This window comes from Nansenia antarctica, assembly GCF_963989245.1.
Source record: "Nansenia antarctica genome assembly, chromosome: 3".
Classification (NCBI taxonomy): Eukaryota; Metazoa; Chordata; class Actinopteri; order Argentiniformes; family Microstomatidae; genus Nansenia; species Nansenia antarctica.
The window spans coordinates 15,731,284-15,757,985 of record NC_137688.1 but is presented as its reverse complement, the minus strand read 5'-3'; the positions used below and the strand labels follow the sequence as shown (position 1 = coordinate 15,757,985).

Below are 26,702 nucleotides of genomic sequence, written 5' to 3'. Positions count from 1 at the left end.
GTGTGTGTGCGCGTGTTTCGCGTGTGCGAGTGTGTTAAAAACTCCCGTGCACGCCACCGACTTGCACCATGAGTGTGTGTCTGTGTCTGTCTCTGTGTCTGTGTGTGTGTGTGTGTGTGTGGGCAATTTTCCACAGGTTTTGTAGGACTGGTGGTTATGCGGCCTGAAGGCTGAGGGGGAGAGGCGCTCTGCTGGAAGCTGAGGAGCAGAGAGAGAGAGAGAGGCTCTGCTGCCAGGTTCTGATGATGTTCTATTTGTGGGCCCAGCTGCCGGTGTAGGATTAGTGGTAGTGGCAGAGGATTCATTATTTAGAAGCCAGTGGTGGAGAAGAGGGGAGAGGACGGGCGGTTTCAGAAACCACTTGACTGTAACATGTGGGCCTCTCGCTATGCTAGACGGCGAGGGAGAGAGAGAGAGGGAGAAAGAGAGAGGGAGAAAGGGAGAGAGAGAGGGAGAGAGGGAGAGAGGGAGACAGAGACAGAGAGAGAAAGAGAGAGACGTTTTCTCTCCCTCAAGAGAGAACTCTCGTCGGCAACTCGCAAGCCGGCACAGAAAAAGGAGGCAGAAATGTAAGCTCGCTGTAACTGATGTGAGTGAGTGGGTTTTTATAGAGTCAGGAGTGTACAGTATATCCACAGTATACTCTGCTGCGCTCGCCCCGGGGGAGGCTAGCGGAGGCTGGCGGAGGCCCGGCAGACATCGGAGGACGTGGCTCGTTGTAATTGCATGGAATGGAATGACGAATGACACCTCTCCGTGCTTTCCAATGAGGCTCCGTCCTCCAATGTCTACCTCCACTAGCCTCCCCTCCCTGGCTCATACATAATTTACTAGGTGATTTCAGAGGTTTAACGGTGGGCACTCTCGCTATAAATCTTAAATATCATGTACTGTGTGCATAACCGACTGTTGTGCAGTGTCATTTTGTTAATTGTAGACAGTACGTTATGTGAGGTCTATCAAAGCAAGTTAATTATGCCTTCCCTCAATAGGCTATTAACCAGCCAATTGAGACGACAGCTTGATTGTTAGTTTGTGTGCTGCACAGCCTGTTTCCATGACTCCATATGTGTACATGTCTCACCAGGGGTGTGCCACACAATTCTGGGCCATATACATTAACAATCTCTGTGGGCCCCCTTCCTCTTTTGATCCATGAGTCTCATGCATATTTTGACATAGAACATTTATTCTTAAATAGGAGAGCAATTTCCAATAGGCTATGAGACCAGTGGTGTCATTTCAGCAAAAGCCAACATATGGCAAGGTACCGAGTGGGGTGGTTGAGGGGGGGGTTTCAAATCAGTTATGCAATAGTCAATTTTAGTGAGTTGTTTCTATACAATTGACTTACATGACATTAAGGTAATGAATAAAGGTGACAACTACAGTAGTAATCTCATGGTACAAATCTCAGGTAGTAGTCATCTTTCCTAGCAGGTGGACCTGGTTCAATCTCATTAAAAACAGAACATTACAGATTTAGCTATTCTCAACTCTAAATTAACTGCACTGTTAAAAACACTAGTACCGGTATTGTAAGACCTCACCTGTGTCCATGTACTTGTCTCTGCTGCCAATTTTCCCCCAAAATGAAAATTTAAATTTTTTCCCTGGCATATTTGTGTTACCAGCTCACCTAAGTGAGACGATTGACAATATCAAAAACATGCTTGCACACATAACTCACACACAGGTTATTGTTACTGGCCCCAATTAGGTAGGCTACAATTATTACAGAAACTATTGAGAATAGAGACATGGTTGACACACTTAAACTAGCTATTGTACCCTTTAATGTTCAGCTAACTAGCTTGTTAGAGTTAGCTTCACAATTGTGGGTTTTTCACTAAAATAACATGTTAGAACATGTTTCTATTAACACAACATGACTTGTTCATTAATTTGAACCAACAATATTATGGCGTTTATACAGTTTGTTAACCACCTGAATTAACGAGGATCATGGACAAGGTTTTAACATTAACGTTACTCCGTTTATTGAGGAACTATTATTGAGGGGCTACTAGCTAGAGCAGAAACCTCGATGTCCCGCTCCACTAGCGCCTGGCTGGTGAAGTGAGATGGAGCCGGTATGATTTTGAGTTAACGTGTTTCAGATTACATTTTCAGGGAGAGTGCCATACCAAAACGATGCCTATCGAGACACAGAGAGCGAGCCACAGACTTTTAATCAATGGATTGAAGAGCCGCACAGACAGGCAAAGTCAAAGAGCTGCATGATGCGGCTCGCAAGCCGCGGGTTGGCCACCCCTGGACTAAAACATTTTGCGCCAAGAGGGGTCTCACAGATCTTCCAATATTTTGGGAGAACTGAGGCACAAAGTTCATTATCTGAATTGATGTAATCAACAAACTTAAATAAGTTATGACACTAATTCATTCGAAAATAAAGAACATTACAAACAAAACAAAACTTTAATTCCAGCATTTTCAAGGGCCCTCTCCCTGCTGGGGCCCTGGGTAGTCAGGTCCACTGACAGAGAGCGAGAAAAGGGAGGAAGGGAGGAGAGAGGGAGAGAGAGGGAAGAGAGGGAGAGGGAGAGGTGGAAGGAGGAAGCAGGAAGCAGGAGACAGAGAGGGAGATGAGAAAGAGAGAGAGAGATTGAAAGTGTGAGAGAGATGAGAGAGATTGAAAATGTGAGAGAGATGAGAGAGATTGAAAGTGTGAGAGAGATGAGAGAGATTGAAAGTGTGAGAGAGAGATGAGAGAGATTAAAGGTTGAGAGAGAGATTCAACTCGAGTTTGGTTCGGGTTCAAGACGAACTAGCACCTTCCACTTTGATAGCTGTCTGTGAGGGGGTGTCTGATATAACGTGTGACTTCAAAACAAAGGAGTTTTGCAATGCAGCACACAGCCTGATCTGGCTTTGAATGCACCACCTGCCAAACTAGAGGTGTTGTAAAGCTTCCTTGGGTTCCCTGAAAGGACACGAATCTAAGATATGTTTATAATTCTTATTCTTATCCTTCTTCTTCTTATTATTATTAGCCATAGCCAGGCACGTACTTCTCCAAGCACACTCCCAAGGCCATAGGTGTAGTGGCTAGTCCCTTTGGCTATGCTGTAGATTTCACAATTACCGAACAAGGTTCCATGTTTTGATAAATATAATAGGCACCCCTGTGCCCTAAGTTCTACACTCACTGAACACTATCCATACTAATGATGACTCACAAAACAGCCGTAATTCTTTGTGAATTGATTCCACAAAATGTTGGAAACATTCCTTTGAGATTCTTCTCATGTTTCCATGATTGTATCACACAATTCCTGCAGATTTTTCAAGTGCACTTTCAAGCTGTGAATCTCCTGTTCTACCACATCCCGGATTGACATCTGGTGACTGGGGAAGGCCACTGAAGAACACTGAACATCGTCAACAACTCATTGTCACGTTCATGAAACCAGTTTGAGACGGCTTTTGCTTTGTGACATGGTGCATTATCATGCTGGAAGTGGCCATTAGAAGATGGGTGCATTGTGGCCATGAAGGGATGCACATGGTCAGCAACAATACTCAAATAGGCTGTGGCATTCAAGGGATGATTGATTGGTATTGATGGGCCCAAGGTGTCCCAAGAAAACATTCCTCACACCATTACACCACCTGAATGAATGAGAAGGTGTACCAGTGCTCCTAATAAAGTGTTCGGTGAGTGTACAGTACAGGGCTCTGCACACAGCGTGCGATTTCTGTTGCGCGTCAACATTCCATTTTGAAGTTTGAATGGAAGTCTATGAGAACATCGCATTTCAACACACACGGCCCCGATTTTAATCGCACGGCGAAAATTCGATTCCATTCATTTTGAATGGGACAAAGCACACGGCGTGCGAGTTTTGTCGCACTGTCAAATTTGTGCTTTTTCCCATTCAAAATGAATGGAATCGAATTTTCGCCGTGCGATTAAAATCGGGGCCGTGTGTGTTGAAATGCGATGTTCTCATAGACTTCCATTCAAACTTCAAAATGGAATGTTGACGCGCAACAGAAATCGCACGCTGTGTGCAGAGCCCTTACCAGTCAAAAGTTCACATTCAATTGAATGGGGAAGTGTGTCTAAACTTTTGACCGGTGCTGCATATAGAACCATTTCACATGGCTCCTATGAAAGAACCACATGGATTTTCTAAATGGTTCTAAATAATGCACGGTGCCATTTATGTGTCATGGTATATAACTGTTTTCATGTCGAAAGAATCTTAAATGGCTCTGACCTCAGCCGTGTCTACCCCATTAAATATACTGTAACATCGGTGCTTTAACATCTCTGTTTCGGTTGTAGTAGCTATACCATTGACTTAGGGGTCAATCTGTAGTCCTCTGTGGGGCTCAGTTGGTAGAGCATGGCGCTAACAGCGCATAGGTTGTGGCTTCGATTCCTGCTGGGACCTGAATATACTGAAAAATGTATGCACTCACTGCAATGTAAGTCGTTTTGGATAAAAGCGTCAGCTAAATGGAATATATTATATATATCTCTGCTGTAGCATGGCTGTTTTGGCTGTAATGGCTGTCCTATTGACTATACTGTAGCATCTCTGTTCTGGCTGTCCTAGCTATTTGTGTAGTGGCTTGACTATGCCTAACTGATTTGACTGTCGTGCCTATCCTATCAGTTCTCAGTCTGGACAGAGAGCGAGAGAGAGAGGGATAGAAAGAGAAAGAAGAGGGTGTGTGTGTGTGTGTGTGTGTGTGGGGGGGGGGGGGGGGGCAGAGACCCATCTTCAATGTGATTAATGCGCTGCCACACGTCTGCTGGAGAGAGGAGGATGTTTTGTGGTGATCTCGCTCCCCCTCTCTTCCACCCCCCATCCCCCACCCTCCTCTCCCAATATGTTTCTCTCCTTCTTACCTCTCTCTCTCCCTCTCCCTCCCTCTCTCTCGCTCGCTCTCTCTCTCTTTCTCTTTCTCTCCCTGTCTATTTTGCTCCTCCCTCTCTCTCTCCCCTCTCTCTCACCCTCTCCCTCTGTCTGCCTCTCTTTTTCTCTCTCTCTCTCCCCTATCCATTTCTCCCCCATCATCCCCCCTCCCTCCCTGATAGTCCTCTAACCGCATGACTTGACACTGAGGAGATTGATAGCCATCATTAGGCCAGCTCTCAAAAAGAAACACCACTTACCCAGCCCAAGACCCCCCCCCCCCCACACCATCCACCCCTCCACCCCACCCAGTAAAACTACAGCAGTGGGCACGCACGGGGCATAATGTCGGCGGTGAGCCTGGTGCTAGCTGTGCTCCGTGTGAAGCCCAAACCGTTGACATTACAGAATAATTGTTCCTATATTATCTTAAACAGATGGCTGTGGCTCCGATTGTGTGTTTGACGTCCTGCTGTATGAATACGGAGGCAGGGATGGAGGGATGAGGAGTGTCAGGATGAAGGAGAGGGTATCATATACTCCACCTGATGCTCTGGGTGCACTATCACTCATACTGTCTCCTCAGGACAAATAAAGGTGTGAGGGTCATTTACTCCTCCTCCTCCTCCCTCTCCTCCCTCTCTTCCTCCCTCTCTTCCTCCCTCTCCTCCTTCCCCGTCCTCCCCACCTCACCCTCCTCCTCACGGCTGATATGATTTGTTTATCCGTATGTGCTTAGCCTCTGGCCCTAATCTCCTGAGAGAGAGAGGGAGACATACAGAGAGTGCAGATTTTTGCATTTAAATGAGTCGATCTTCCCCCGCGTTTGCTAAAGCTGTTTTTAAAGCATTACACTGATGAAACGCGGACGGTAAGCCCCGTGGGTGTCCTGACCTCATCAAACTAAACACCTGACAATGAGGGGGCTATTGTCGCCAAGGCGACACCGCGAAGGGGCGACCCGCCCCCTGTTACCTCTGACCTCCACTGCAGCACAATGCCACCCTACAGGTAGGTTGACTCACCTCCGCGAGTGGCAGACGACCAGACAGACAGACAGTCCGTCAGACGACGCAGTGTACTGCATAAATTAGCCTGGCGCAAAGAGAGAACATACTGCCGACTCAAAGAGAGATTGTGCATAGTCATTCAGATGGAACTTACCAGGAGGGTTGCTGCCCAGGTACAGTTATGCAACGGTTCTGGGATGGATGCAGAACGTGCTGTCGAGCAAGAATGCTCTACGTGCTGCACTGTGTTAATAACAATGTTATTACTGAAGTTGTAATGATGTGACTACATGTGTGTAGGGACAACTTCATATGGAGTGTCCCCCAATGGTATTATGTAAGGTGTTCACCCTCTTCTGGTTGCTGTGGATAGGTAGTAGATGTTACATTACGTTATGTTTTTGGCATTTAGCAAACGCCTTTATCCAAAGCGAAGTAAGTGAATCATCTATCCATCAGTCATCATAAGAAAAATAAATCTTTGCTAGGACCAGGGGCTATTGGCAGTTACAATGCTAGAAGAAGGAATAATTACTTTATTACAGTTAAATGTAGCCTGAAGAGAGGTAGCCTGAGACTTCAATCTTCGGCGGAAGATAGCTAGTGATTCTGCAGTCCTGCCCGCAGTGGGACATCTCTCTAGTCTCTGTAGAGTATTATGTGAGCTATTCACCCTCTTCTTGTTGCCGTGGAGAAGCAGTAGAAGCCTCCCTACTCTCTCTCTCTCTCCACTTTATCTCCAACCTGGCTCCTTATCTCTCCTGTTCCTGTTATCATTTCAGGAGATACAGTGTGAATTCCGGCAACCACCCACAGCGGCCTCAGAGAGAGAGAGAGAAAGAGAGACAGGGAGAGAGAGAGAGGCGGAGGGAGGGAGGGAGGGAGGGAAAGAGAGAGTTTGGTTTCCCTAAGCCAGTTTGTGGTTGTGAGAGTGTTATTGTATCCATCATGACTTCCTACCGATCCCACCTTATGGGCTAGGAGTCTTCCCAGGGGGGAGAGAAAGAGAGAGAGAGACAGAGAGACAGAGAGAGAGAGAACAGGTTAGCAAGGCGGTGAGGAAAATACCTGATTTCTTAGCTCAGCAAATTCCCTCAGTGCCCCCAACATTGCCTGCGCTGATCAAGAGAGCTGGGTGCACAATATGGCTGTACACATGGCCTCGTCTGCTGCATGGTATTTACTGTGCAGTTCCTAGCTATAATATCAACACTGTTTTGCTGATCAAGAGAGTTGGATGCACAATCTGGCTGTACAAACGTCTCTCTCGGCTGTTCAGTATTCATTCCTGCCTGAAGACACCCAGATGCTCCTCTTCAAGCTGTCAACTCAGCGTTGCTCTCAGCCATATGCTGTCTAATACTACTTTCTTTTTCTCACATTTCTCTCTTTCTCTCTCTCTTCCATTTTCTCACTCCGTTTTTTTCCCCTTCTATGTCTGTGTTTTTCATGGGGAGGCGGGGCCTGATTTGAGTCTTAAATAACTCACCAGGTGTGAACATCCCCGCCGTCCGCCACCCTCACCTCCCACAGTTGCCATTCGGTAGGAACCCGGGAGAGAGGCGCGACACAGCGCAGATCAGAACAGAGCAGTGCTGGTAATTGCCCGTCTGTTGATTATGGGTCTCCATGTTTAATTGGAGCAATTAAAGCAAACACAATTACGACAGGCTGAGTGAAGGCACGGATCTCACGTGTCTTTCGTTCGGAAAAAGACGGTTCAGACTCATTGAATAGCTACGATTGTTGTTTTTTGTGCGTCATTGGAGATATTACATGACATTGCCTCAATGGTAGAGTAAGTGCTTGAGTGTCGTTTCATATTCATCTGTTTATTTATTTAACTAGGCAAGTACATTCAGGGCCTCTTATTTACAGTGATGGCTGTGTATCAAGTGGATAATTAGGGTTAATTAAGTTGAATGATTAAGTGGATCCTTGACACAAGACCTATATTTCTGTAACAAAGACCTGGTTTTAGAGCGGTATTGTTTCTCCAGATCTACCCGTAACCATTATATCCTCCTCCATAGTCTCCATAGTCATGACACGTTCTAAAAGCCCTTGTGAACGGTGAAAAGCTTCATACTGTCTGCAGAACTAGGCTTGGTAAGATGAGGTGCAAGATGAGGTGCAAGGTTAGAAATAAATGCTGATGCTATTGTGAAACAGTTCTGAATTGTGATGTTAGGTAGACCAACGCTACATTATCTCATTATTAGAGTGCAACACCATAAAACATAAATGGAAAGAATTGTTTAAATGCCTACAGGGCGTTTTGTATAACATATGGAAGATTCGGATGGCCATGGACGTAACATGAGGTGTTTTTTTTGCTGCCCACTTGGTTCATCATTATTCTGGCAGCAATGCTCTCGTACCACCCACACACAGAACTCACTGCACCTGCGAGTAAACTGTCCATATGCCTGAATGCCATGTGTTTGTGTTATCTGTTTATAGAGAAACTACTGTACGCAACTGCCACTCTAAATGAGATGAACAAATGAATGTTTTCAGTTTTCACTTTCAGGGCCCTATATCATTTCCACAGGTTTTTGGACTAACCTAGAGGAGAGGCAGGGGAGGTTTCTCTACGAGTTGGGTGTTGCTTTCCTGGACAACAGCACGTCGGGGTGAAAATCAATAGGCTGCCAAGCAGAGTGAAATGTTAGGCAGCAGTCGCTACATGACAGATGAGGCTTCTTAGGGTGGTATTTTATTCTGTCAGGTGAATCAAGGAGGGAACACAGACAACTCTGCTGTCTCGCTGTCGTCAGTGTTAAAGACAGTTTGAAGGACTGTGAACATGACGGGTGTTATAATTGAGTTAACAGTTGAAGGGAGGCAACTCACCATCAAGGTTCTGCGGCACAGCAGATTAATTTGTATCCCGGCCGATTTCGCTGATGAATTGAGATATCAGTGTACTGCTTTAAAAAAAGGATTCTTCGATCCTCCTTTCCCAATGTGGTATTAGCCTACCATGGGAACCATGGGAATGTTGGCATTATCATGGCAGGGATTGTGGCCATTCCTGGGGACAGACCTGACCGATTATGGGATTTGTAGTTTGAAATATGCACACATAACTTGTGAGTTCCGGTTCTCTGCATTCATGAAGGTGTGAGACAACAGTGAAAGGTTCTGCAGCTGTTTCTTGGTTGTGAGTGAGTTGTCCTACCAGGGTTAGGCCATGAATCAGCCCATTCATTCTCTATTGTGATTGTACGTGTTATGTAGATATACCCATATATACTATATATATATATATACTCTTTGCCCTTTGCACTACTGCTGTTTACAATACTACCTTTGCACATACCGTATTATTGCACATGCCTCTTTGACCTCTTTTATACATCTGTACATAAGCTACCTTAACTGTACATAGCTCATAACTGTATACCTCTAAACTACCATACTTGCCATACTGTACCTATCATCACTATCATTGTCATGTTTTTATATCATGTTTTATATCACTATTTGCACTTCTGGTTAGATGCTAAACTGCATTTTGTCGTCTGGTACTTGTACTCTGCAATGACAATGCAGTTGAATCTAATCTAATCTAATACCCACTGTACAGGATCCATATACTGTACCTATCTCTTCAACAACACTCAGATTTGGTCACTGTATAGCTACTTACACAGGAAGGGGTGCAATCCAATTCATACATCGGGTCGATCAAATCAAGTATTGTTATTGGCCAAAAGGCGCTCAACGCTGTGATTTAGTAATGATAATGTCACGGTTATATCACCTGTTATGATATCCCTCCGCTGCAGTAGATTTGTTTACCTTGTTCCTTTGACAATGTTTGTCTTTTAGGGAGCTATATTTCACATTTTTCTATATTTCTCAGGATGTCTATCACATTTTTCTATATTTCTATCACCAAATAAATACTTATCATTGCTTTCATTTTACAATTTTCGCATTTGTTGTTCCCTCTACCCGTGACGGTATTGACGACAAATCTCGTCTTTGAGGGCATTGTCGTCAAATGGTGAACCACTAGCTTAGTTGGCTCAGCAAATCTACAGCAACACATTTGGTTTCTAGCCTGAAGCGTCTGAGTTGTCCTAGACTCAGAATCCTCAGCACAGAGCACAGAGCCTAGGGCTGTAGTCATGCTGATTGGACAGGCTGCAGCCTTGCAGGGTGAAGTGGAGGGTGAAGTGGATGACTGATGGATAGATGATTCACTTACTTAGACTAATGTATTTGTTGTCAGTTGTTTTGAATAAAGGTGTCTACTGGATGCCAATAAAAATGTAAAATGTAAAAATGCAGAACAATTTGCTGCTTGTTCATCATCAGGATGAGGCGGTAGGAAGGATTGGTTTGGGAGTCATTGAGTGTGAGAGAGAGAGAGAGAGAGAGAGAGAGAGAGAGAGAGAGAGAGAGAGAGAGAGAGAGAGAGAGAGAGAGAGAGAGAGAGAGAGAGAGAGAGAGAGAGAGAGAGAGAGAGAGAGAGAGAGAGAGAGAGAGAGAGAGAGAGAGAGAGAGAGAGAGAGAGAGAGAGAGAGAGAGAGAGAGAGAGAGAGAGAGAGAGAGAGAGAGAGAGAGAGAGAGAGAGAGAGAGAGAGAGAGAGAGAGAGCATGTGGGAGGTGCAAGTCTGCATGTGGGAGGATGGATAACACCATGGATAAGGCTGACTTACATGTGGAATAGCTCATTGAAACAGCCCCTGTGTTTGGAATTCATCTCTAGTGCTTCGGTCTGAATGAATCCAATGGCAATTCAACCATAGCTTCGACCTTCCATTCCTTCCCTTGGATAGCAAGTGTCCTTTGTTGTCCTTTCAGCTACTGCAGGGCTAGTAGAGCTGCCAGCCACGGACAGTGGTGGGCCACAGTGGACATACACTCACACGCACACTCGCACACACGTACACACACACACATACACACACACACACACACACACACACACACACACACACACACACACACACACACACACACACACACACACACACAGTAGGGAACTAGGACTGTGGGGAAGCACTGCAGTAACAGCAGATTTCCAAATGTATTTTACTGAACTTTTCTTGTGCCAGAGTAGTTGTACAAAGATGCAATTTCTTTTACAAGAGAGACCTGATATGGCATGTCTCTAGCTTGTCTCTATTCATCCCTGTTAATCACAAATCGTGTTTAAATGCTTGTTCTTGTTCATGGGCGTAAGCTGCAAGCTGTAAGCTTTAGGTATGGCCCAGGGATTGGAGCTATTCATTTAAAGTTGAACGACGTATCCTATTCCCTATGCATAAGTGCCCGTTCCTTTCGTCCGTTTACAATTACAAATCTGTAATATTCTCAGTGTGTGTTTTTGTCCAGTCGCCTGAACGGATCATGTTGTGTATGAATCATCCGAAGAGGAACACGTCCTGTCGTAAACGATACACTCGCAATTAATCACCAACTGAACACCCTGTATTTAGCTGCTGACAAGTCTCTCTTCCCCCGCGACTTCCCCGGTGAACAAAGTGATTCGCTCAGAGAATGACATTTGCGTCTCAAGCAGATGGTTTGATGGCCTGTTAAAGCCATAAGTGGCCTGTTTCGCCTGGCGTTTTTGCCTCAAGTGATTCGGAAAGCTTTGGCCTTCAATAAGTGGGCGGCACATCAACAGTTTATCTGAGAACATGTGACATGTTTGAACGGTCACTGTGATGGTGGAGTGGACAGTTCATTAGTGTGTATAGAGCGTTGATGAGTGATTCATTGTTTATGTGTAATGGTGTTTACAGTTCAGATATACGACAGTACCTGACATGTTGTGGTGTCACTCTGTCTTACGGGGCTTAAGTAAGAGATGTATTTTACTTGGGAATGTCTTCACTCTTCATTTAATATATATATATATATATATATATATATATTCTATATATACATACAATTTGAGTGCAGAATCTCCACCCAAGGGTAAAAAGAAAGAAAAAACATAGTACATTGAAAAAAAAGAAAACATTCAGCATTGAAGTGGTGAGAGAATGTTGGATTTGGCATGTCACAACAAAAACTTTCTCAACACTTCCCAGGCCCTTCCTAGACTCCTCCCACATCGCCCCAGCTCCTCTCACATTACCCCAGCTCCTCCCACATCACCCCAGCTCCTCCCACATCACCCCAGCTCCTCACACATCGCTCCAGCTCCTCCCACATCACGCCAGCTCATCAGGAAGTGGCCTAAATGGACCCTCTTAGTGTTTGAAATTGAAAAAGAAAATGTTATTGCTGATTTGGGAGAGATTCTATTTTCTTAGCTCCCCGCGTGCCTTGACATATGACATTTCATTCAGCAACAAGATCTTCGAAGTGTGACTCGCCTGTAAAGTTAGCGCTCAAGAGTCAAATAATAACCCTCTGAACAACCTTCACCGGCTTTTTTGTGAGTCAGCCAAACAGCCTTTCGAACCATTTTATTGAGAACTGCTCCTAGCTATCTGGCATTACGTTCACAAATAGCTGTGTGAATCACTAGCGTCTCACTGGGGGCATCCATTCTTTGAGGTTTTGTTGTTGTTTTTTCTCAAGAAAAGCTAGGAAGCAAAACTGGCGGTGTGGTGTGGGTCTCTAAGATGATTTCCTTAGGCGCTCAGAAAAACTCTCAGCCAGAATGCTCCCTTTATCTCCATCATTCAATCATTCAGCCTAGAGGTTAGAGAGGCCGGCTAGCAATCGGAAGGCCGCTGGTTCGAACCCCGCCTCAGGAGGTAGCTTCATGTGAGCTGGTGACTGGAGGGTTGCTGGCATCATATCTAAGGCTGCTTAGGGTCAAGGCCGTTGTGCCCTTGAGCACTTAACCCCTAATTGCTCTCTTGTATTTGTAATTGTACTCTGCAATGACAAAAAGGTTGAATCTAATTGATCAATCAATCACCATGACAACAAGGAGACAATACAGAGCATGGGTGTGAGCTAAAGACATCAGGAGAATGATTGAGACGAATATCAGGCCTCTGCACAGTGTGTAGTGTGTAGAAGATCAGGCCTCTACACTGTGTGTAGTGTGTAGAAGATCAGGCCTCTACACTGTGTGTAGTGTGTAGAAGATCAGGCCTCTACACTGTGTGTAGTGTGTAGGCCCGTGGAACATAGTGGGATACAGAGATATCCTGAACATTATTTTATTATTTGTTTCCCTTTTGATTACTGTGATCTTCAAGCTTGACAGGCGATGAGGTATCAAAAGCTGTGTGTATTGCCAGTTTTGCCAGCAGGCTAATTGTCAAAGCAGTCATTGTGAATGTGGGTAATTGTTATGTAATTGGAGTACACAGTCACTGACAACCGCTAAGTAGCCTGATAATCTGTCATATCTAATGTTTCCTCAGAGAGTAGAGGGAGGGAGGGGGAGGGGGGGATGGAGGGAGAGAGAGAGGGAGAGAGGGAGAGGGGGGAGAGAGAAAGGGAAGGAGGTGCATGGTGGGAGAGCAGGAGGGAGACAGAGAGTGGGGGAGAGGAAGAGAGGGAGAAGGAGAGAGACTGAGAGAGACTGAGAGACAGAGAGAGAGAGCGAAAGAGATGGAGAAGGAAAAGATACAGAAATGACTTAGACGAAGAGAGAGGGAGAGAGAGAGAGAGGGAGAGAGAGGGAGAGAGAGAGAGATGCCTACTGTTGACATGTTGCTGTAGCAAACTATGTCCCCAGCGTCACAAGTTCAGCGAGTTCAACTTCTCATTTACGTATCGTGTTACGAAACGTACTGTATGTTTAATACATAATGCGTCATACATAATCCAATCCTTTATGAATTCTATATGGTCTTCATACATTATGCAGCTGCCACAGTGGCTTGTTGTATAACAATGTACACATCCCTCCCGGAGCTCTCTAAAACCAGCTTCAGTCGCACGCTCGTCCTGCCCTGTTGCACCCTGGGGGATTAGACGGTCTATTTTTCCGAGCCATGGGACTTTTTAATTAGTGGAAGTGATTAATCGCTCGACAACGCATCCCTTTGGGATCAATAAGGTACTACATCATAATTAGGCAATGATTGTGTAATAATTAGGTGAAACGTTACGCCTTGCAATGTAGCTTTGTTACCCGTGTGTGTCGTGAAAGTTTTTTGTGGGCAAACCAATCTCTCTAAAGTGCTAGAGAGCCAGGGATGGAGCAGGGAGGTGTGTCGGACAGGGCTAGGATACCAGGAAGGATACAAGGAAGGATACAAGGAAGGATACTAGAAAGGATACAAGGAAGGATACCAGGAAGGAGACTAGAAAGGAGAGATTTCAATAGCGTCTTTTCCAAATCCCAGCAGGGGTGGTGGGGTAGTGGCTCAAAGCTCCTGCAATGTTTCCCCATGCGGAACAAAACGTATAAAACTCACCCACGGCAAGCTTGTTCTGATGGTCCCGGGACACTCCAGGGCTCACACACACACACACACACACACACACACACACACACACACACACACATATGCTCACGTGCACATGCACACACACACACACACACACGCACACACACACACATGCATGCACACACACACGTATGCACATGCTCATACGCATACACGCATACACATACAGACACACACATACACATGTACACCCATGTACACACACACACACACACGGGTTGGAGCAGCCATACAGCACGCGTGAGGCGCGCGTCTCAAACATGTCTCACGCTGGCTGTTGCGGCACGCCATCTAGAGATTAGGACTCTCGCCAGTTTTTTCCACGTGTCGTAGGCAGAACACAAAGATAGGACTGGCCGTAGCAGCCCCACAGTTAGAGCCAGAGAAGACACGCAGCCAGTGTGGAAACTGCAACAGTGAGAGCCGCAGAAGTTCTGCCACGCACACGCGCAGTCTGTTTTAGGGGTTGGTATTTGCTGGGAGGGTTGAGGCTATGCCTTCTGTCTAATGAGAACACATTTTACGGACCCTTTTTTGCTTGGTAATGCAACGATAATGAGGCCAAAGTTAATGTTTCAAGCTTCATTAGTCAATACATTCTGTTATAGTCTATTCTGTCCTATTTCATTTTTTTATCTCTTTTCCTTCAAGGGCCTCAATATCGCCTCTACAAGTGCTCTAGATTTATTTGGATTAAATGCTGATGTTACATGTAGGTTTATTCTACAATATCCCTGTCAATGAAAGTCAACACAGTCCCAGTAAAACACAGTAGAAGCCATTTGTCTGCTCTCAGCATCCCCACAGCATGTTAATGGATAGCTAAGTAGCGCAGGACATAGACAATGGCTATGAAAGATTCTTCATCATGCTTGCCAAGATCACACAGTGTGTGTAAAACGTTTTTTAATCGTCTCCTGAACCTTTGTCCACGATTGCACTCAGTGTCTTGGCGGACTCATCAAAAAACAATATTTTTCCAAAGAGAGAATGTCTGAGAAAGCTGTTAAAACTGGTGGATATCAAGAGACAAAAGCCCTATTCGCATGTGACTAGTATTATCTGGGGGCCTCCAGTAATTTGTAATAATTACAGAGGTCGTCTGTCATCTTCATCCCGTGCGTATCTGCCATGTCCGTAATTTGTAAAGTAAAGATTCCGAAATCTCGAAAGATGATGAGATGGGTGACATGTTACCTATCTATTATGCATAATAGCTATTATATCTCTCTATATATCTGTATATCTATCTATCTATCTATATATATTGTTACATAGATATCTTGTTCGATATCTGTTACACAAAGCCTTGACGTCATAATGTCAATAAATTCGATTCACATGAGGTCCCCAGATAATAGTAGTCACATCTGAATAAGGCTAAGGAAGAAGAACAACTTGTTTATTCCTGTATCTCTGTAAAGCGACCTTGGCTACTCTGAAAGGGGCTACATAAATTCAAGTTGTTATTATTAACAAGAGGAATGTTCCAGAGAAGGCCTTTGAGTGCAGTCAAAGGACTAAGACTTAAAACGGATCATACTTCAAAACTTACACACACACACACATAAGTATCGTACAGAAGATAATAGTGAACAAAAGCTTTTGATGCGGTACTTTCTGGATAAGATACAAAACCTGGTCTTCAAATCCTTTCACAGACCTTCAACATCAAACGATTTGGCTGGTTCAACACAAGATCTGTTATCTGAAACAGTGTCATTTAAGGGTTAATCTCAATCATCCGTTATTTAGTGCACATGCAGTGACACCCTTCTCTTCCAGAAGGATCCAGATGAACAAACATGGTCCTCACACAACCAGGACACATAAACCATCCAGAGAGAGGGGAGATCCCCGCTCCGCTCTGGGAGCTCTGTTTGGACTAAAACACAGACGCTGCATAAAGCAGCATTTGATAGATATGGCAAGGGCCATTAAGATCTGAATGAGTCGGCTGGCATGCAGTATTAATCAACATGAGCCCTTTAAAGGCATCAGACTGACAGAGGCGATGACAAGTTGACATTGAGGAAGTATGGAAGAGGGGCATCAGGCTTGATCTGATTTCAAAGCGATGCTCGATAAAACACACATCTGTTTCATCTGATTTCCCCATCCCTGCACGCTGGCATTTTTGAGTGCGTTGGCGTTTTAGAAGACAGTGCCAAGCTTGTCTACAAAGCTCACTGTATCACACACACACTTGAACACCTGGATCTGTGTGCACACACACTGTCATGATTTTATATTACACACACACAATCGGACACACGCAAGTCTGTCTGTCTCTCTGTCTATCTTTCTCACACACAGGCACACAGGCACACAGGCACACACACACACACACACACACACACACACACACACACACACACACACACACACACACCTCACCAACTGATGACCAAGCTCAAAAGCAACCTTTTGCATCAAAGAGACAGATTGCTGCATGCAGCTTTAATATCAAGCCAGAATAGTACTTTTGCCTCATTTGTAAGCTATTAGACAATCGTCAGGGGTTTCCAGAGTAGTTTAAACTTGCATATGCTTCATCCATAGCTCCCATTCTGCAATATTCATATACTGTAGGCTTAAGAACTCAGAGAACAATTAATTTTAGAATTTGATTGATTTTGAAGTATTTGGGATTTTGCGTTCTTTGGTTCAATGCCTGTCACCTCAGATGCTCCTGCATGTGCTAGTTGGTTGTGGATGTGTTTCATGTTATTCAAGGGTGAGTTTGGGGGGAATTAATATCTGAGCTCCAGTGTGTGTGTGTGTCTGTTGAGACTCGCATCTCGTCCTCATGATGAAAGAGAGGACAAACTAAATCAGTGTTTCCCATTAATTTCCTAGACCGCTCCTCATTTCATTGGTAACTTACGATTGTTATTGGAAAGCTTTTGGTAATGCTGAAAGCTCTAATGCTTCATAGTTGATTTGTATCAACAACAGGCCACTTTCAATGCATTATTCTACCAAATGTTTGATACCATTCCTAATTCCATTCCATGTGTTACAATGAGCTGGTCCTCCGATTTCTACCTCCATCAGCCTCCCCTGTATTCTACAAATGTATAAATTATTATTACTTGTATTAAACAGGAGCATCTGTCTCCTGCCCTTCCCATGGGGCCAGGTGCTCCCATGCCCTCTCTCCCTCTACCTCGGAGCACGTCTCAAACAACATCCTGTCTGATTGACATGCGTCCCATTTGCCCCGCCTTCCTGTAGTGATGCAAGGCATGTCTGTCTGCACTACAGCTTCACTTCTTGTCGACAGGGGCCAGGCGGCGAGGGGCACCTCGCTGAACGACAAGGACACGATTTGCATAGCCACTCGACTAGAAGCAGCCGCCGCCACCACCACCACCACAACAATGACCGTTGTCCTTCAAACTAAGTTGTTGTTTGCGGTGTTCCCTCCTGTCACGTCGTGGAGCCGCCCTCATTCCCGGACACAACTTGGCACGCTGTCCTTCAGGGTCATGTTACGGGGGGAGATTCAGTAAAAACAAAAACACCAGGCTATGCCAACAACAGCAGACATTAGCATACGACAGACACACTATCCATCTTTATCATCCCCAAGCACACCCCATGCATACGGACTACCTTAACCTTAAGCTCACAGCCACTTTACTACTTGAGCTATCTATTGTATTACTAGTTGTACTGCTAATTGCATCCTGTCTTATTTGTCACTTATGTCCTGTACTATTGTCACTTTTTAATCTTGAATTATGCCTATTGTCTGCAAATTGTCTGGATACTGCTAATTGTATCCTGTCTTATTTGTCACTTATGTCCGGTACTATTGTCACTTTTTTAATTTTATTATCTTGAATTATGTCTATCGCCTTATGTCTTGTGCTGCAATGTCAGCAACCAAAGCCTAATAATTTGACTCTCTTACACTTACACACAGAAGAGAAGAAAAAAAACAGACCGGTTCCATTTAGCTGTTTACTGGAGCAAATTAGAAATGTCAGCATTGTTGGGTGTTCTTATTTTTCACCTTTTTAAACAGCGAGGATGGATAGATAATCCAGGCGGCCACGCGCCGTTGCAGGGGCCCAATTACGACAGCTTTGGTGCGAAATTGGAAAAGCTGTTCTCTCAGCGCTCTAATGAATGTTCTGCTCATTAGCTATCTGAGAGTCTTCTTCTTGGCTGTAATCAAACGTGAAACATCCCGTTAAGCACTCATACGAGGAGCAGCTGACTGGCTCTCAATGACCTTCTGTTTAAAAGGAGCTCCGCTCGTACTGAGAACCCCTGCCTCTCTGCGTTTCATAATTGTATTATTTGTCTACCGCCATTAAAAGCTGTTTCTTTTTTTTTCTTTTTTTCTTCCGCAATGTTTGCATTTCAGTTGGGTATTTTGCTTGCTGTTTTTGTTTAATTGCATTGGTCAATAGTGCCATGGCTGTGGAGCTATCAATAGCAACAATCCAATGCTGTGGACAGGTGTACTTTTGCTGAATCTCTGTCGAGCAAAGCACAGGGATTTAGCTACATTTTACACATGTTTATCAATAATTCTTGAGCTTGTATTCAATAATTCTCTCACTTCTTGGTTACATATCTCACCCCCAGGATGAGAGAGAGGACATACAAAAACATTTCCATAACTGGTGTGGGAGTGGATTTACTCTGGGAAAACATTGACTATAATTACTGTTGTCTTGTTACACTGCCATAACTCATAAACACACACAATAAACATCGTAACATTTTAATTGGTGACAGCATTTTTCATTGGAAAATGCTTGGCAATGCTTGACACCTCTAATAATGCTTTCATTCTCTTCCTTCTCTTTTGCCCTCTGCTCTCTCTCTCCGCCTCTTTCTCAGGAGATCAGTTGTCAAGCCACCAAGGCCCGCCCCTTGTGCCGCCGGCCCCGGCCCCTCACAAACAGCACCCGTCCATCACGTCGTTGAGCCGCGGCTCGCTGGCCAATCAGAGGAGCCCGAGCCCGCCCCCCACGGCGGAGCTGCAGGGAACGGCAGAATGTGTCCAGCTGCAGGACAGCTGGGTCCTGGGCAGCAACGTGGCCCTGGAGAGCAGGTAGGACAACTCCCATGATGCACCAGGGGAGGAGGGACATTAGGGTGTGTTCCGATAATCACACATAGGGCTTTCACACCACCAAGGAACCGTTCCGGTTCGCGTTCCCGAACCCAGTCTGGAACCGGGTTCGGGACGTGTTCAGACCAAAAATAAATTGGTTCGGAACCTGAAAAGTTGGTTCACAGCTGGAACCAGAAAATAGTGGTTCTCAACGCAAACCAAAAACTAGAACCGTGACGTTGTCAGTGGGTGTGACATATTCTAGGCTGCAAGGGCTAGCAAGAAGGAAGGAGACAAAATGTAATTGAATCTAAATCTAATCATTAGTGATAAAAAAAAAATATCTAAAGTTTCATCATTCTCTCTACCTTCCTCACATGCTCACACACGCGTGAACGCGAACTTTGTAAGCCATTTCTATTCCAGTAATGGAGCAGCTGGTTAGTAAGAGAACTTTATTTTTATTTTTTATAGAAAATAGTGTTTATATCAGATACCGTAGTGGAAGATATTATCTTCATTTCCAGTGTAGCTGGAATCTAGCTGCCATCTTGTTGTGACATTTTTGTTTATCCCGCCCCTTCATCACCCAGCATTGATGCCGCTGATGATTATGTTTACACTGGTATGAACGTGGGCTGGTTCGCCAGACCGCACCAAGGTTCGGAGTTTCCGGAACGGGAACGGGAACGGGAACGGTTCCTTCGCAGTGTGAAAGCCCTATCAGTCATATCAGTTAGAATTAAGTGTTTAGCAGACACTTTTATCCAAATCTCCCCTTGCATCATGATTGTATTTACTCACAATTCCTATAATATTTATATTTATCTTGCAAATCCAATCTAATCCAATCTAACCAAGATATCCCTTCAACTAAAGCCCTGTAGATAATCAACAACAAGGGGAGATGTTCGGATGAGGCTATTTCTTGACTTTGCTGCTGCATCAGTTCACAACTTCTTCTTCTCCACCAAACGTGTGAGGTGAAAGGAGACCTAACATGAAGGTGGTTCAGACAACCAACCCCCCCCACCCCCGCCGGAGAACAGCCACTTGCAACAGCAGAATGTCAGTTTGAATTCAAACGGACACAACTCACAATTTAGGGCCATCTGTGTAAATAGATTACAGCTTCGGTCTAGGATTGGTCTGCGCAGACCGTCCATTTAGCTGTGAGAGCCTCCTTCCGCAGAGCGTCTGTCTAGATGAAAGGACATTTTTATTCATTTCTAAATCATAAATGAGTACGATGCAGCGAGCGCTGCTTTCCGTGCGACGCGGGCAGACGTCCATCCAGGCTTGAAGCTTCCCTTGCTCCCCCTCGTCCCCCCCGTACCCCCCCCTTCTACGCCGAGATAAATAAATGCCTCCCTTGCAGTTCTGTTATCAGAAAGCAGTGGGACGAAGAATCGCTCATAACAAGACTAAATCAATTGCCTTGGTGGAACAACTGTTTCCTTTTGTCGTGCTGGGGGAGACAGTAATTGAATAGTAACAACGGTTCGACCTTGGAGGTGTGGACAGGACAGTGTGTACACAGCTGCCTATCATCAGCCCTACCAGACTACCGTAGCATCACCTGGCTTACCTTACACTGTGCTGTTCTCCAGGGGAGGCTGGAGGAGGTAGACAGCGGAGGACGGCTCATGCATATACAGTATATCATATTGATATTCATGCTCATATATTGACTTATTATTATTTTTAAATGTTATTTAACCTTTATTTAACCAGGCAGGCCAATAAGAGCTCATTCTTATTTACACTGACGGCCTGGAAAAAGCCTAACCCAAAAGCCTCTTGGGGGGAGGGGAGGTGCTGAAAAGAAATCAGGTTATATGTTAAAAACAAAAGAACACACACAACAGACATCGGCACACATCCAAGCATTTCCAGCACAGTTAAAATAAACATACAGTCCATACATCTCCAACACCTCCTCCACTTACATACAGTCACAGCATCAGTTATACGTTAAAAGGACAGCATCACACATCCCACATAAACCTGCACAACATTAAACACAACAAAAGCACACTAACAGAATAAAACATTTGCTACATACAGTATGCAAATTTGGACAGACACAGGAAGTCAACAGGCATGCATGTAAGCAGCCAACAGGGAAGGTTTGGAAAACATTAGAGGGTTGAGACACAGTTGCATGTGCCAGTGAGAATGTCCATGATAGAGTCCTTAAAAGCTGATTTGGAAAGCTTATTATATTCATATTCATTGCACGTATACTGTCTTTATATTCATTTACGTATACTCACTGTAATACTGTATACTGTGTCCCACCATGCACTGTATATACATTTCTGGCTTTTACACTATGCACTATTGCACATCTGGTTAGAAGCCGAACTGCGTTTCGTTGTCTTTGTACATACAAATCACAAAATGGTCTTGGACCAAAATACATATCAGATCTCCTCCCACCCTATATTCCCGCAAGGTCCCTAAGGTCAGCTGAGACAAATCAGCTAATAATTCCAAGAGTAAAAACAAAACACGGTGCAGCAGCTTTCAGTCACGCTGCTGCATGCTCCTGGAACAAACTCCCTGAAGAAATCAAACAGGCCCAAACTCTTAAAATATTTAAATCTAAGCTAAAAAACCTTCATGTTTTGCACCAGTTATGATTAAACACAAACACTTCTATCAATGTCTTTTTTCCATTAACTATTGTCTTTTTAAATGTTTTATCTATTTACTTCTTATATTTGCTTTTATTCATTGTAAAAAAAAAAATCTTATGCTCCTCTTGCTGTATGTTTAAATAATGCATGTAAAGCACTTTGAATTGCCCCTGTTGTATGAAATGTGCTATACAAATAAACTTGCCTTGCCTTGCCTTGCCTTGCCTACTAGTACTCTGTCAATAAAGTTGAATCTAATCTAATCTAATGGGATGGAATGAGGAATGGTATCAAACACGTGTCGTATGGTATCAAATAACCTTCCTCATTCCAAGCCCATCCATGCATTACACTGACCCCGGCCTCCAATTTCTCCCTCCCCCTAGCCTCCCCTGCCCTACACTGTCCCCTAGCACAAGTGCCTCGCAGTAGGAGGGCACCAGACCGGACGTCATGGTAACCTCATGGTGACTCTTGAGTGACGTCCCTGGCTCCCCCATATGTAACTACTACACACAGTATGTTTCCAGTTAACGAGTAGGTTGGGAAATGTAAACAGAAGCTCCATGAAAACAACATGTGTTCTGTATTCATCACGGTAGCTTTCCTTTAGCTGCCCCCCCCCCCCCCCCCCCATAGAGGGGTCTGCATTGATCTGGTCAGGATGCAGTATGTATGCCCTGGCTGATTTATAAGCGTATCCTCTAGTGCTGTTCTATTGATAACATTGATCGAACTGTTTCCACATCTCCCTGTGTGTTTTACGTCGTACGCCTTTTAAGAAAAGCTCACATCAACAAGCCGTTTTCTGTGGCTTTCACTCGGCTGTTTGGAATAACCGCTACTTTATCGACAGCATTGTTGGCTAATGTTATGATTGATGGCAACACATTATTCACATCATAGCTCCCTATTAAGGAGTCAGCTTTCTAAGGAATTTGCATTATCATTTGGCTATTCTCCATATTGCATTTGCTTTCATAATGAAATCCCCCTACGTGTATAAAAGAAATAATAATAAAAAAAACTACTTTGCATTATTAACACTAATGTGTTTTTTCAAGAATAAATAAATGTGCCTAATATTTATTAGCTTCTCCCATTCACGACTTAAACCCCTGGAAGCAGTGTTGTTAAGTCATTCATTTGTCTCCTTCTTTCCAACCTCTATTGGTGAAGGCAGCTAACCTACACTTCCATGGCTTTGGGTCTCAGTTACAATGACTAAACAAGATGGCGCTGCGATTAAGGCAACAATTACCTACTTTTGGGTATTGCCTCCATTATGTCCAGGCTGCTAACACATCAAGTGAATTTAAACGTTTATTTCCAAGTTTACTAGGATAGAAGAGTCTATAACAGGTGTGTATACATGCTTGCATATCTCACTGACTATCATTGGTTCCAAGTTTCAGTTACTTTCGCTAAACAGAGATTGCACTGTGGTGACGGTAACCACCTTACACACCCATCCAATACGTTGGCACATCTTACATACTTTGTTCTTGATTGACGATGTTGGGTGCACAATCAATCAAAATGTCAGCTCCCTCCTGTGGCCTTGCCTTTCCAGACATCTTTTTCTGCAAGCTTGTTTTGCCACAAATGCGTTGATTGAATTTTTGCAGCTTCTACCAGGTAGAACAAGGGAGGATGGTGGAGGTAGAAATCGGAGGACGGCTTCATTGAAATGCATGGAATGGAATGAGGAATGGTATCAATCACATGTGTTTGATACCATTCCGTTTGATACCAATTCCTCAATTCCATTCCGTGTCTTACAATGAACCCGTCCCCCCGATTTCTACCGCTAGCCTCCCAAGGTAGAGATATTCTCAGACTGACTCCTACACAGTACGTCAAGTACTAAAACCAAACTTATGAATCTATACGTTTAATAAGTGTGACTCATTGTACAACTTTCTCCAATCCATTTCACAAAAGATTGACTTCAGACAATTTTGAAGGTCACCTTTTAATGTAACATAATGACTGCTTTTTGAGATGAGAAATGCAGAAGATATTTCTTAAGAAATTATTCCACTCAAGGTTTTGTTCCACTCCACACCCCAGCTCACTGCGTTAAAGTGAACAATTAGCTGCCTGTTAGAAGCCTGCTATTACTTGCTATTACTTGGTCTCCATCAATCAGTTCCTATCTAAGACACGTTCTTACAAAGTCTGAAGTGCTTTTAATCAACCCCTGAGATTCCACTCCTTAACGCTCTGTAGAAATACTCATATTTTCAATTAGCATTATGTAAATGTGCTGTTGAATTCTATTATTGTGTGAATTGCCTGTGAATTGCCTGACTTATTGTGTGAACACAGACTCAAAGTCGTAACACTTGACAGTCCAGGTAATTATCATCTGGCTGTGCTGCACTCCATTTTCCAACTAGTGTTAAAACGTAACCAAATGTGTGAAAATCTATTTTAAATATCAAACTCAATCAATCAATGAAACTTTATTTATGTAGGAAGTCATGCATTGAATGCAACTCCAAGTGCATCAACATATAGATAAGATAGGAATAAAAGAGCAAATGTACATAGACACCAGATAAAAGCCAGGCTAAGAAGGTGTGTTTTAAGTTTCTTTATACAACAGTTACTTGGCCTGCGGCCTCGTACCTACAACCGAATCACAGCCGTGCTGATATTCAGTATAACAGCACTCCCACTCCCTGTGATATTGCTTAATTTAAAGATATCCACACTCTCAGCCAGTCTCAAGAGTATATAAAACACATAAAACACATTCAAGATAATTCACTCTGTAACACCATCTACCTAGAGTACATGAAATACACTCAATGTACCCACTTCCCACGATGCAGTTTAACATCAACTGTTATATTTATGTCAAATGAAAATCCAGTTAAAACAGCGCTGTCACATAAAGAACAGTTCTAGAACATTCTAGAACAGTCAGGGAGGCATTGTGACAGATGGTCATGAGCTCCTCCTATGACTCATGTGTCAAGGGAGGCTCCTCGTGAAATGAAATGATGTCCAGAGTCTAAAATCATAAATGATAGTGCCACATTGGGCAGCTGCGTTCCTTAAAGAACAACTGTTTGAGGGGTCCTCAGAAGTGGAACTGGTTATTCTAGTAGATGTTGGGATTGGACCCATGGACCTATGGAGATTTCCTTGCAAGAACGGCATGAGTAAATTCTGTTCAAGACTGCTGTACATGGAATCTCATTCAATGATAATTCAATCATACCACCGGTCTTGAGCTTAACCGAAGGTCTTTGATTTAAATCTGTATGCACAAAAGCCAAACCTTTTCTTGCGCCTTAAACCTAATCAAACTAATTTATTCATAATGACTCTGTGTGCAACAACCCCAGCACCCCAGGGAGGCATCTTAACATGGTCGCACAGCTGATCGCATTGTACAGTATATCTTCACTGTACATATCATATTTTGCATTCTGGTTAGTTGCCGAACTGCGTTTTGTTGTCTTCGTACTTGTACTCTGTCAATGACAATAAAATTGAATCTAATCTAAATTAAGGGGGGGGGGGGGGGGACCCCTTATTGCTGCTATTTCTGCACTGGGCTCCAAGGCCACCACCTGCTACTGAGACCCCCACTGGGCGGGCAGGGAAGAGAGGGAGGGAGGAGGAGAGAAGGGAGGGAGGGAGGGGGAGAGGGAGGGAGGGAGGAAGGGAGGAGAGAGAGGAGGGAGGAGAGATGGGGAGGGAGGGGGAGAGAGAGGGAGGGAGGGAGGAGAGAGAGGAGGGAGGAGAGATCGGGAGGGAGGGAGGGAGGGGAGAGGGGAGGGAGGAGAGATAGGGAGGGAGGAGAGAGGGGAGGGAGGAGAGATGGGAAGGGGGGGAGAAACAGAAGAGAGACTGGGGAGAAATAGACAGGGTTAGTGGAGAGACAGAGGGGCGGAGAAAGGGAGAAAGAAGGGGTTGATAGTCAGGGGGAATAGCAAGGTGAGAGACAGAGACAGTGAGAGAAAGAAAGAGAGAGAGACAGGCAAGCAGACAGACAGACAGACAGAGACAAACAGACAGACAGAGACAAACAGACAGACAGACAGACAGACAGACAGACAGACAGACAGACAGACAGACCGTGATGCCCCGTCCTCAGTCATGGATTACAGATCCATATTATTCTTTCAAGGCTCACCTTGACATGCTAATGCAGCTAATGCTAACAAAACGCAGCAGCTAATAGGCAGATTACATGGTCAGAACACCGTAATTCTCATTGTTTCTAGTGAACTCCCTTCACCTTACAGTAGCAGCTTAGCCGCCGGAAAATCCACCCTCCCTCCCCTTGTTCCGTCTTGTGTCTTGGGTGTTTTCAAATGTCAGCCTGATGAAGAGGCGTGTCTGTGAGGAGCAGAGGAGGCCACTTGGATGGCTGTTGGCTCTCTTGTGTGACAGCCATTGCATTGGGAAGAGAGAGCGACGCATACACACACACGCACACACACACACACACACACACACACACACACACGCACACACACACACACACACACACACACACACACACACACACAGGCATACCCTTACACCAGCATGCTGGCGCACACACAAACAAACACACACACACACACACACACACTCTTGTGCGCACACACACACACACACACACACACTCACACATCAATAGCACCGTCTGGATTAGCATAGTAATGTGCTTGGTTGCGTCACAGTGGCTGTAA

At 44.4% G+C, this 26,702-nt stretch overlaps 1 protein-coding gene across 1 annotated transcript in view; it reads left to right on the top strand.

Annotated features, from left to right (window-relative positions):
- Positions 1 to 26,702, top strand: part of LOC308153774 (teneurin-3) — a gene marked incomplete at its 5' end in the record, with an annotated part of 137,292 nt that overhangs the window by 33,237 nt on the left and 77,353 nt on the right. The window contains one exon of the mRNA XM_080526966.1: positions 19,147 to 19,360. Coding sequence (XP_080383092.1) covers positions 19,147 to 19,360 — 214 coding nt within the window. The remainder of the gene's footprint in view (positions 1 to 19,146; positions 19,361 to 26,702) is intronic.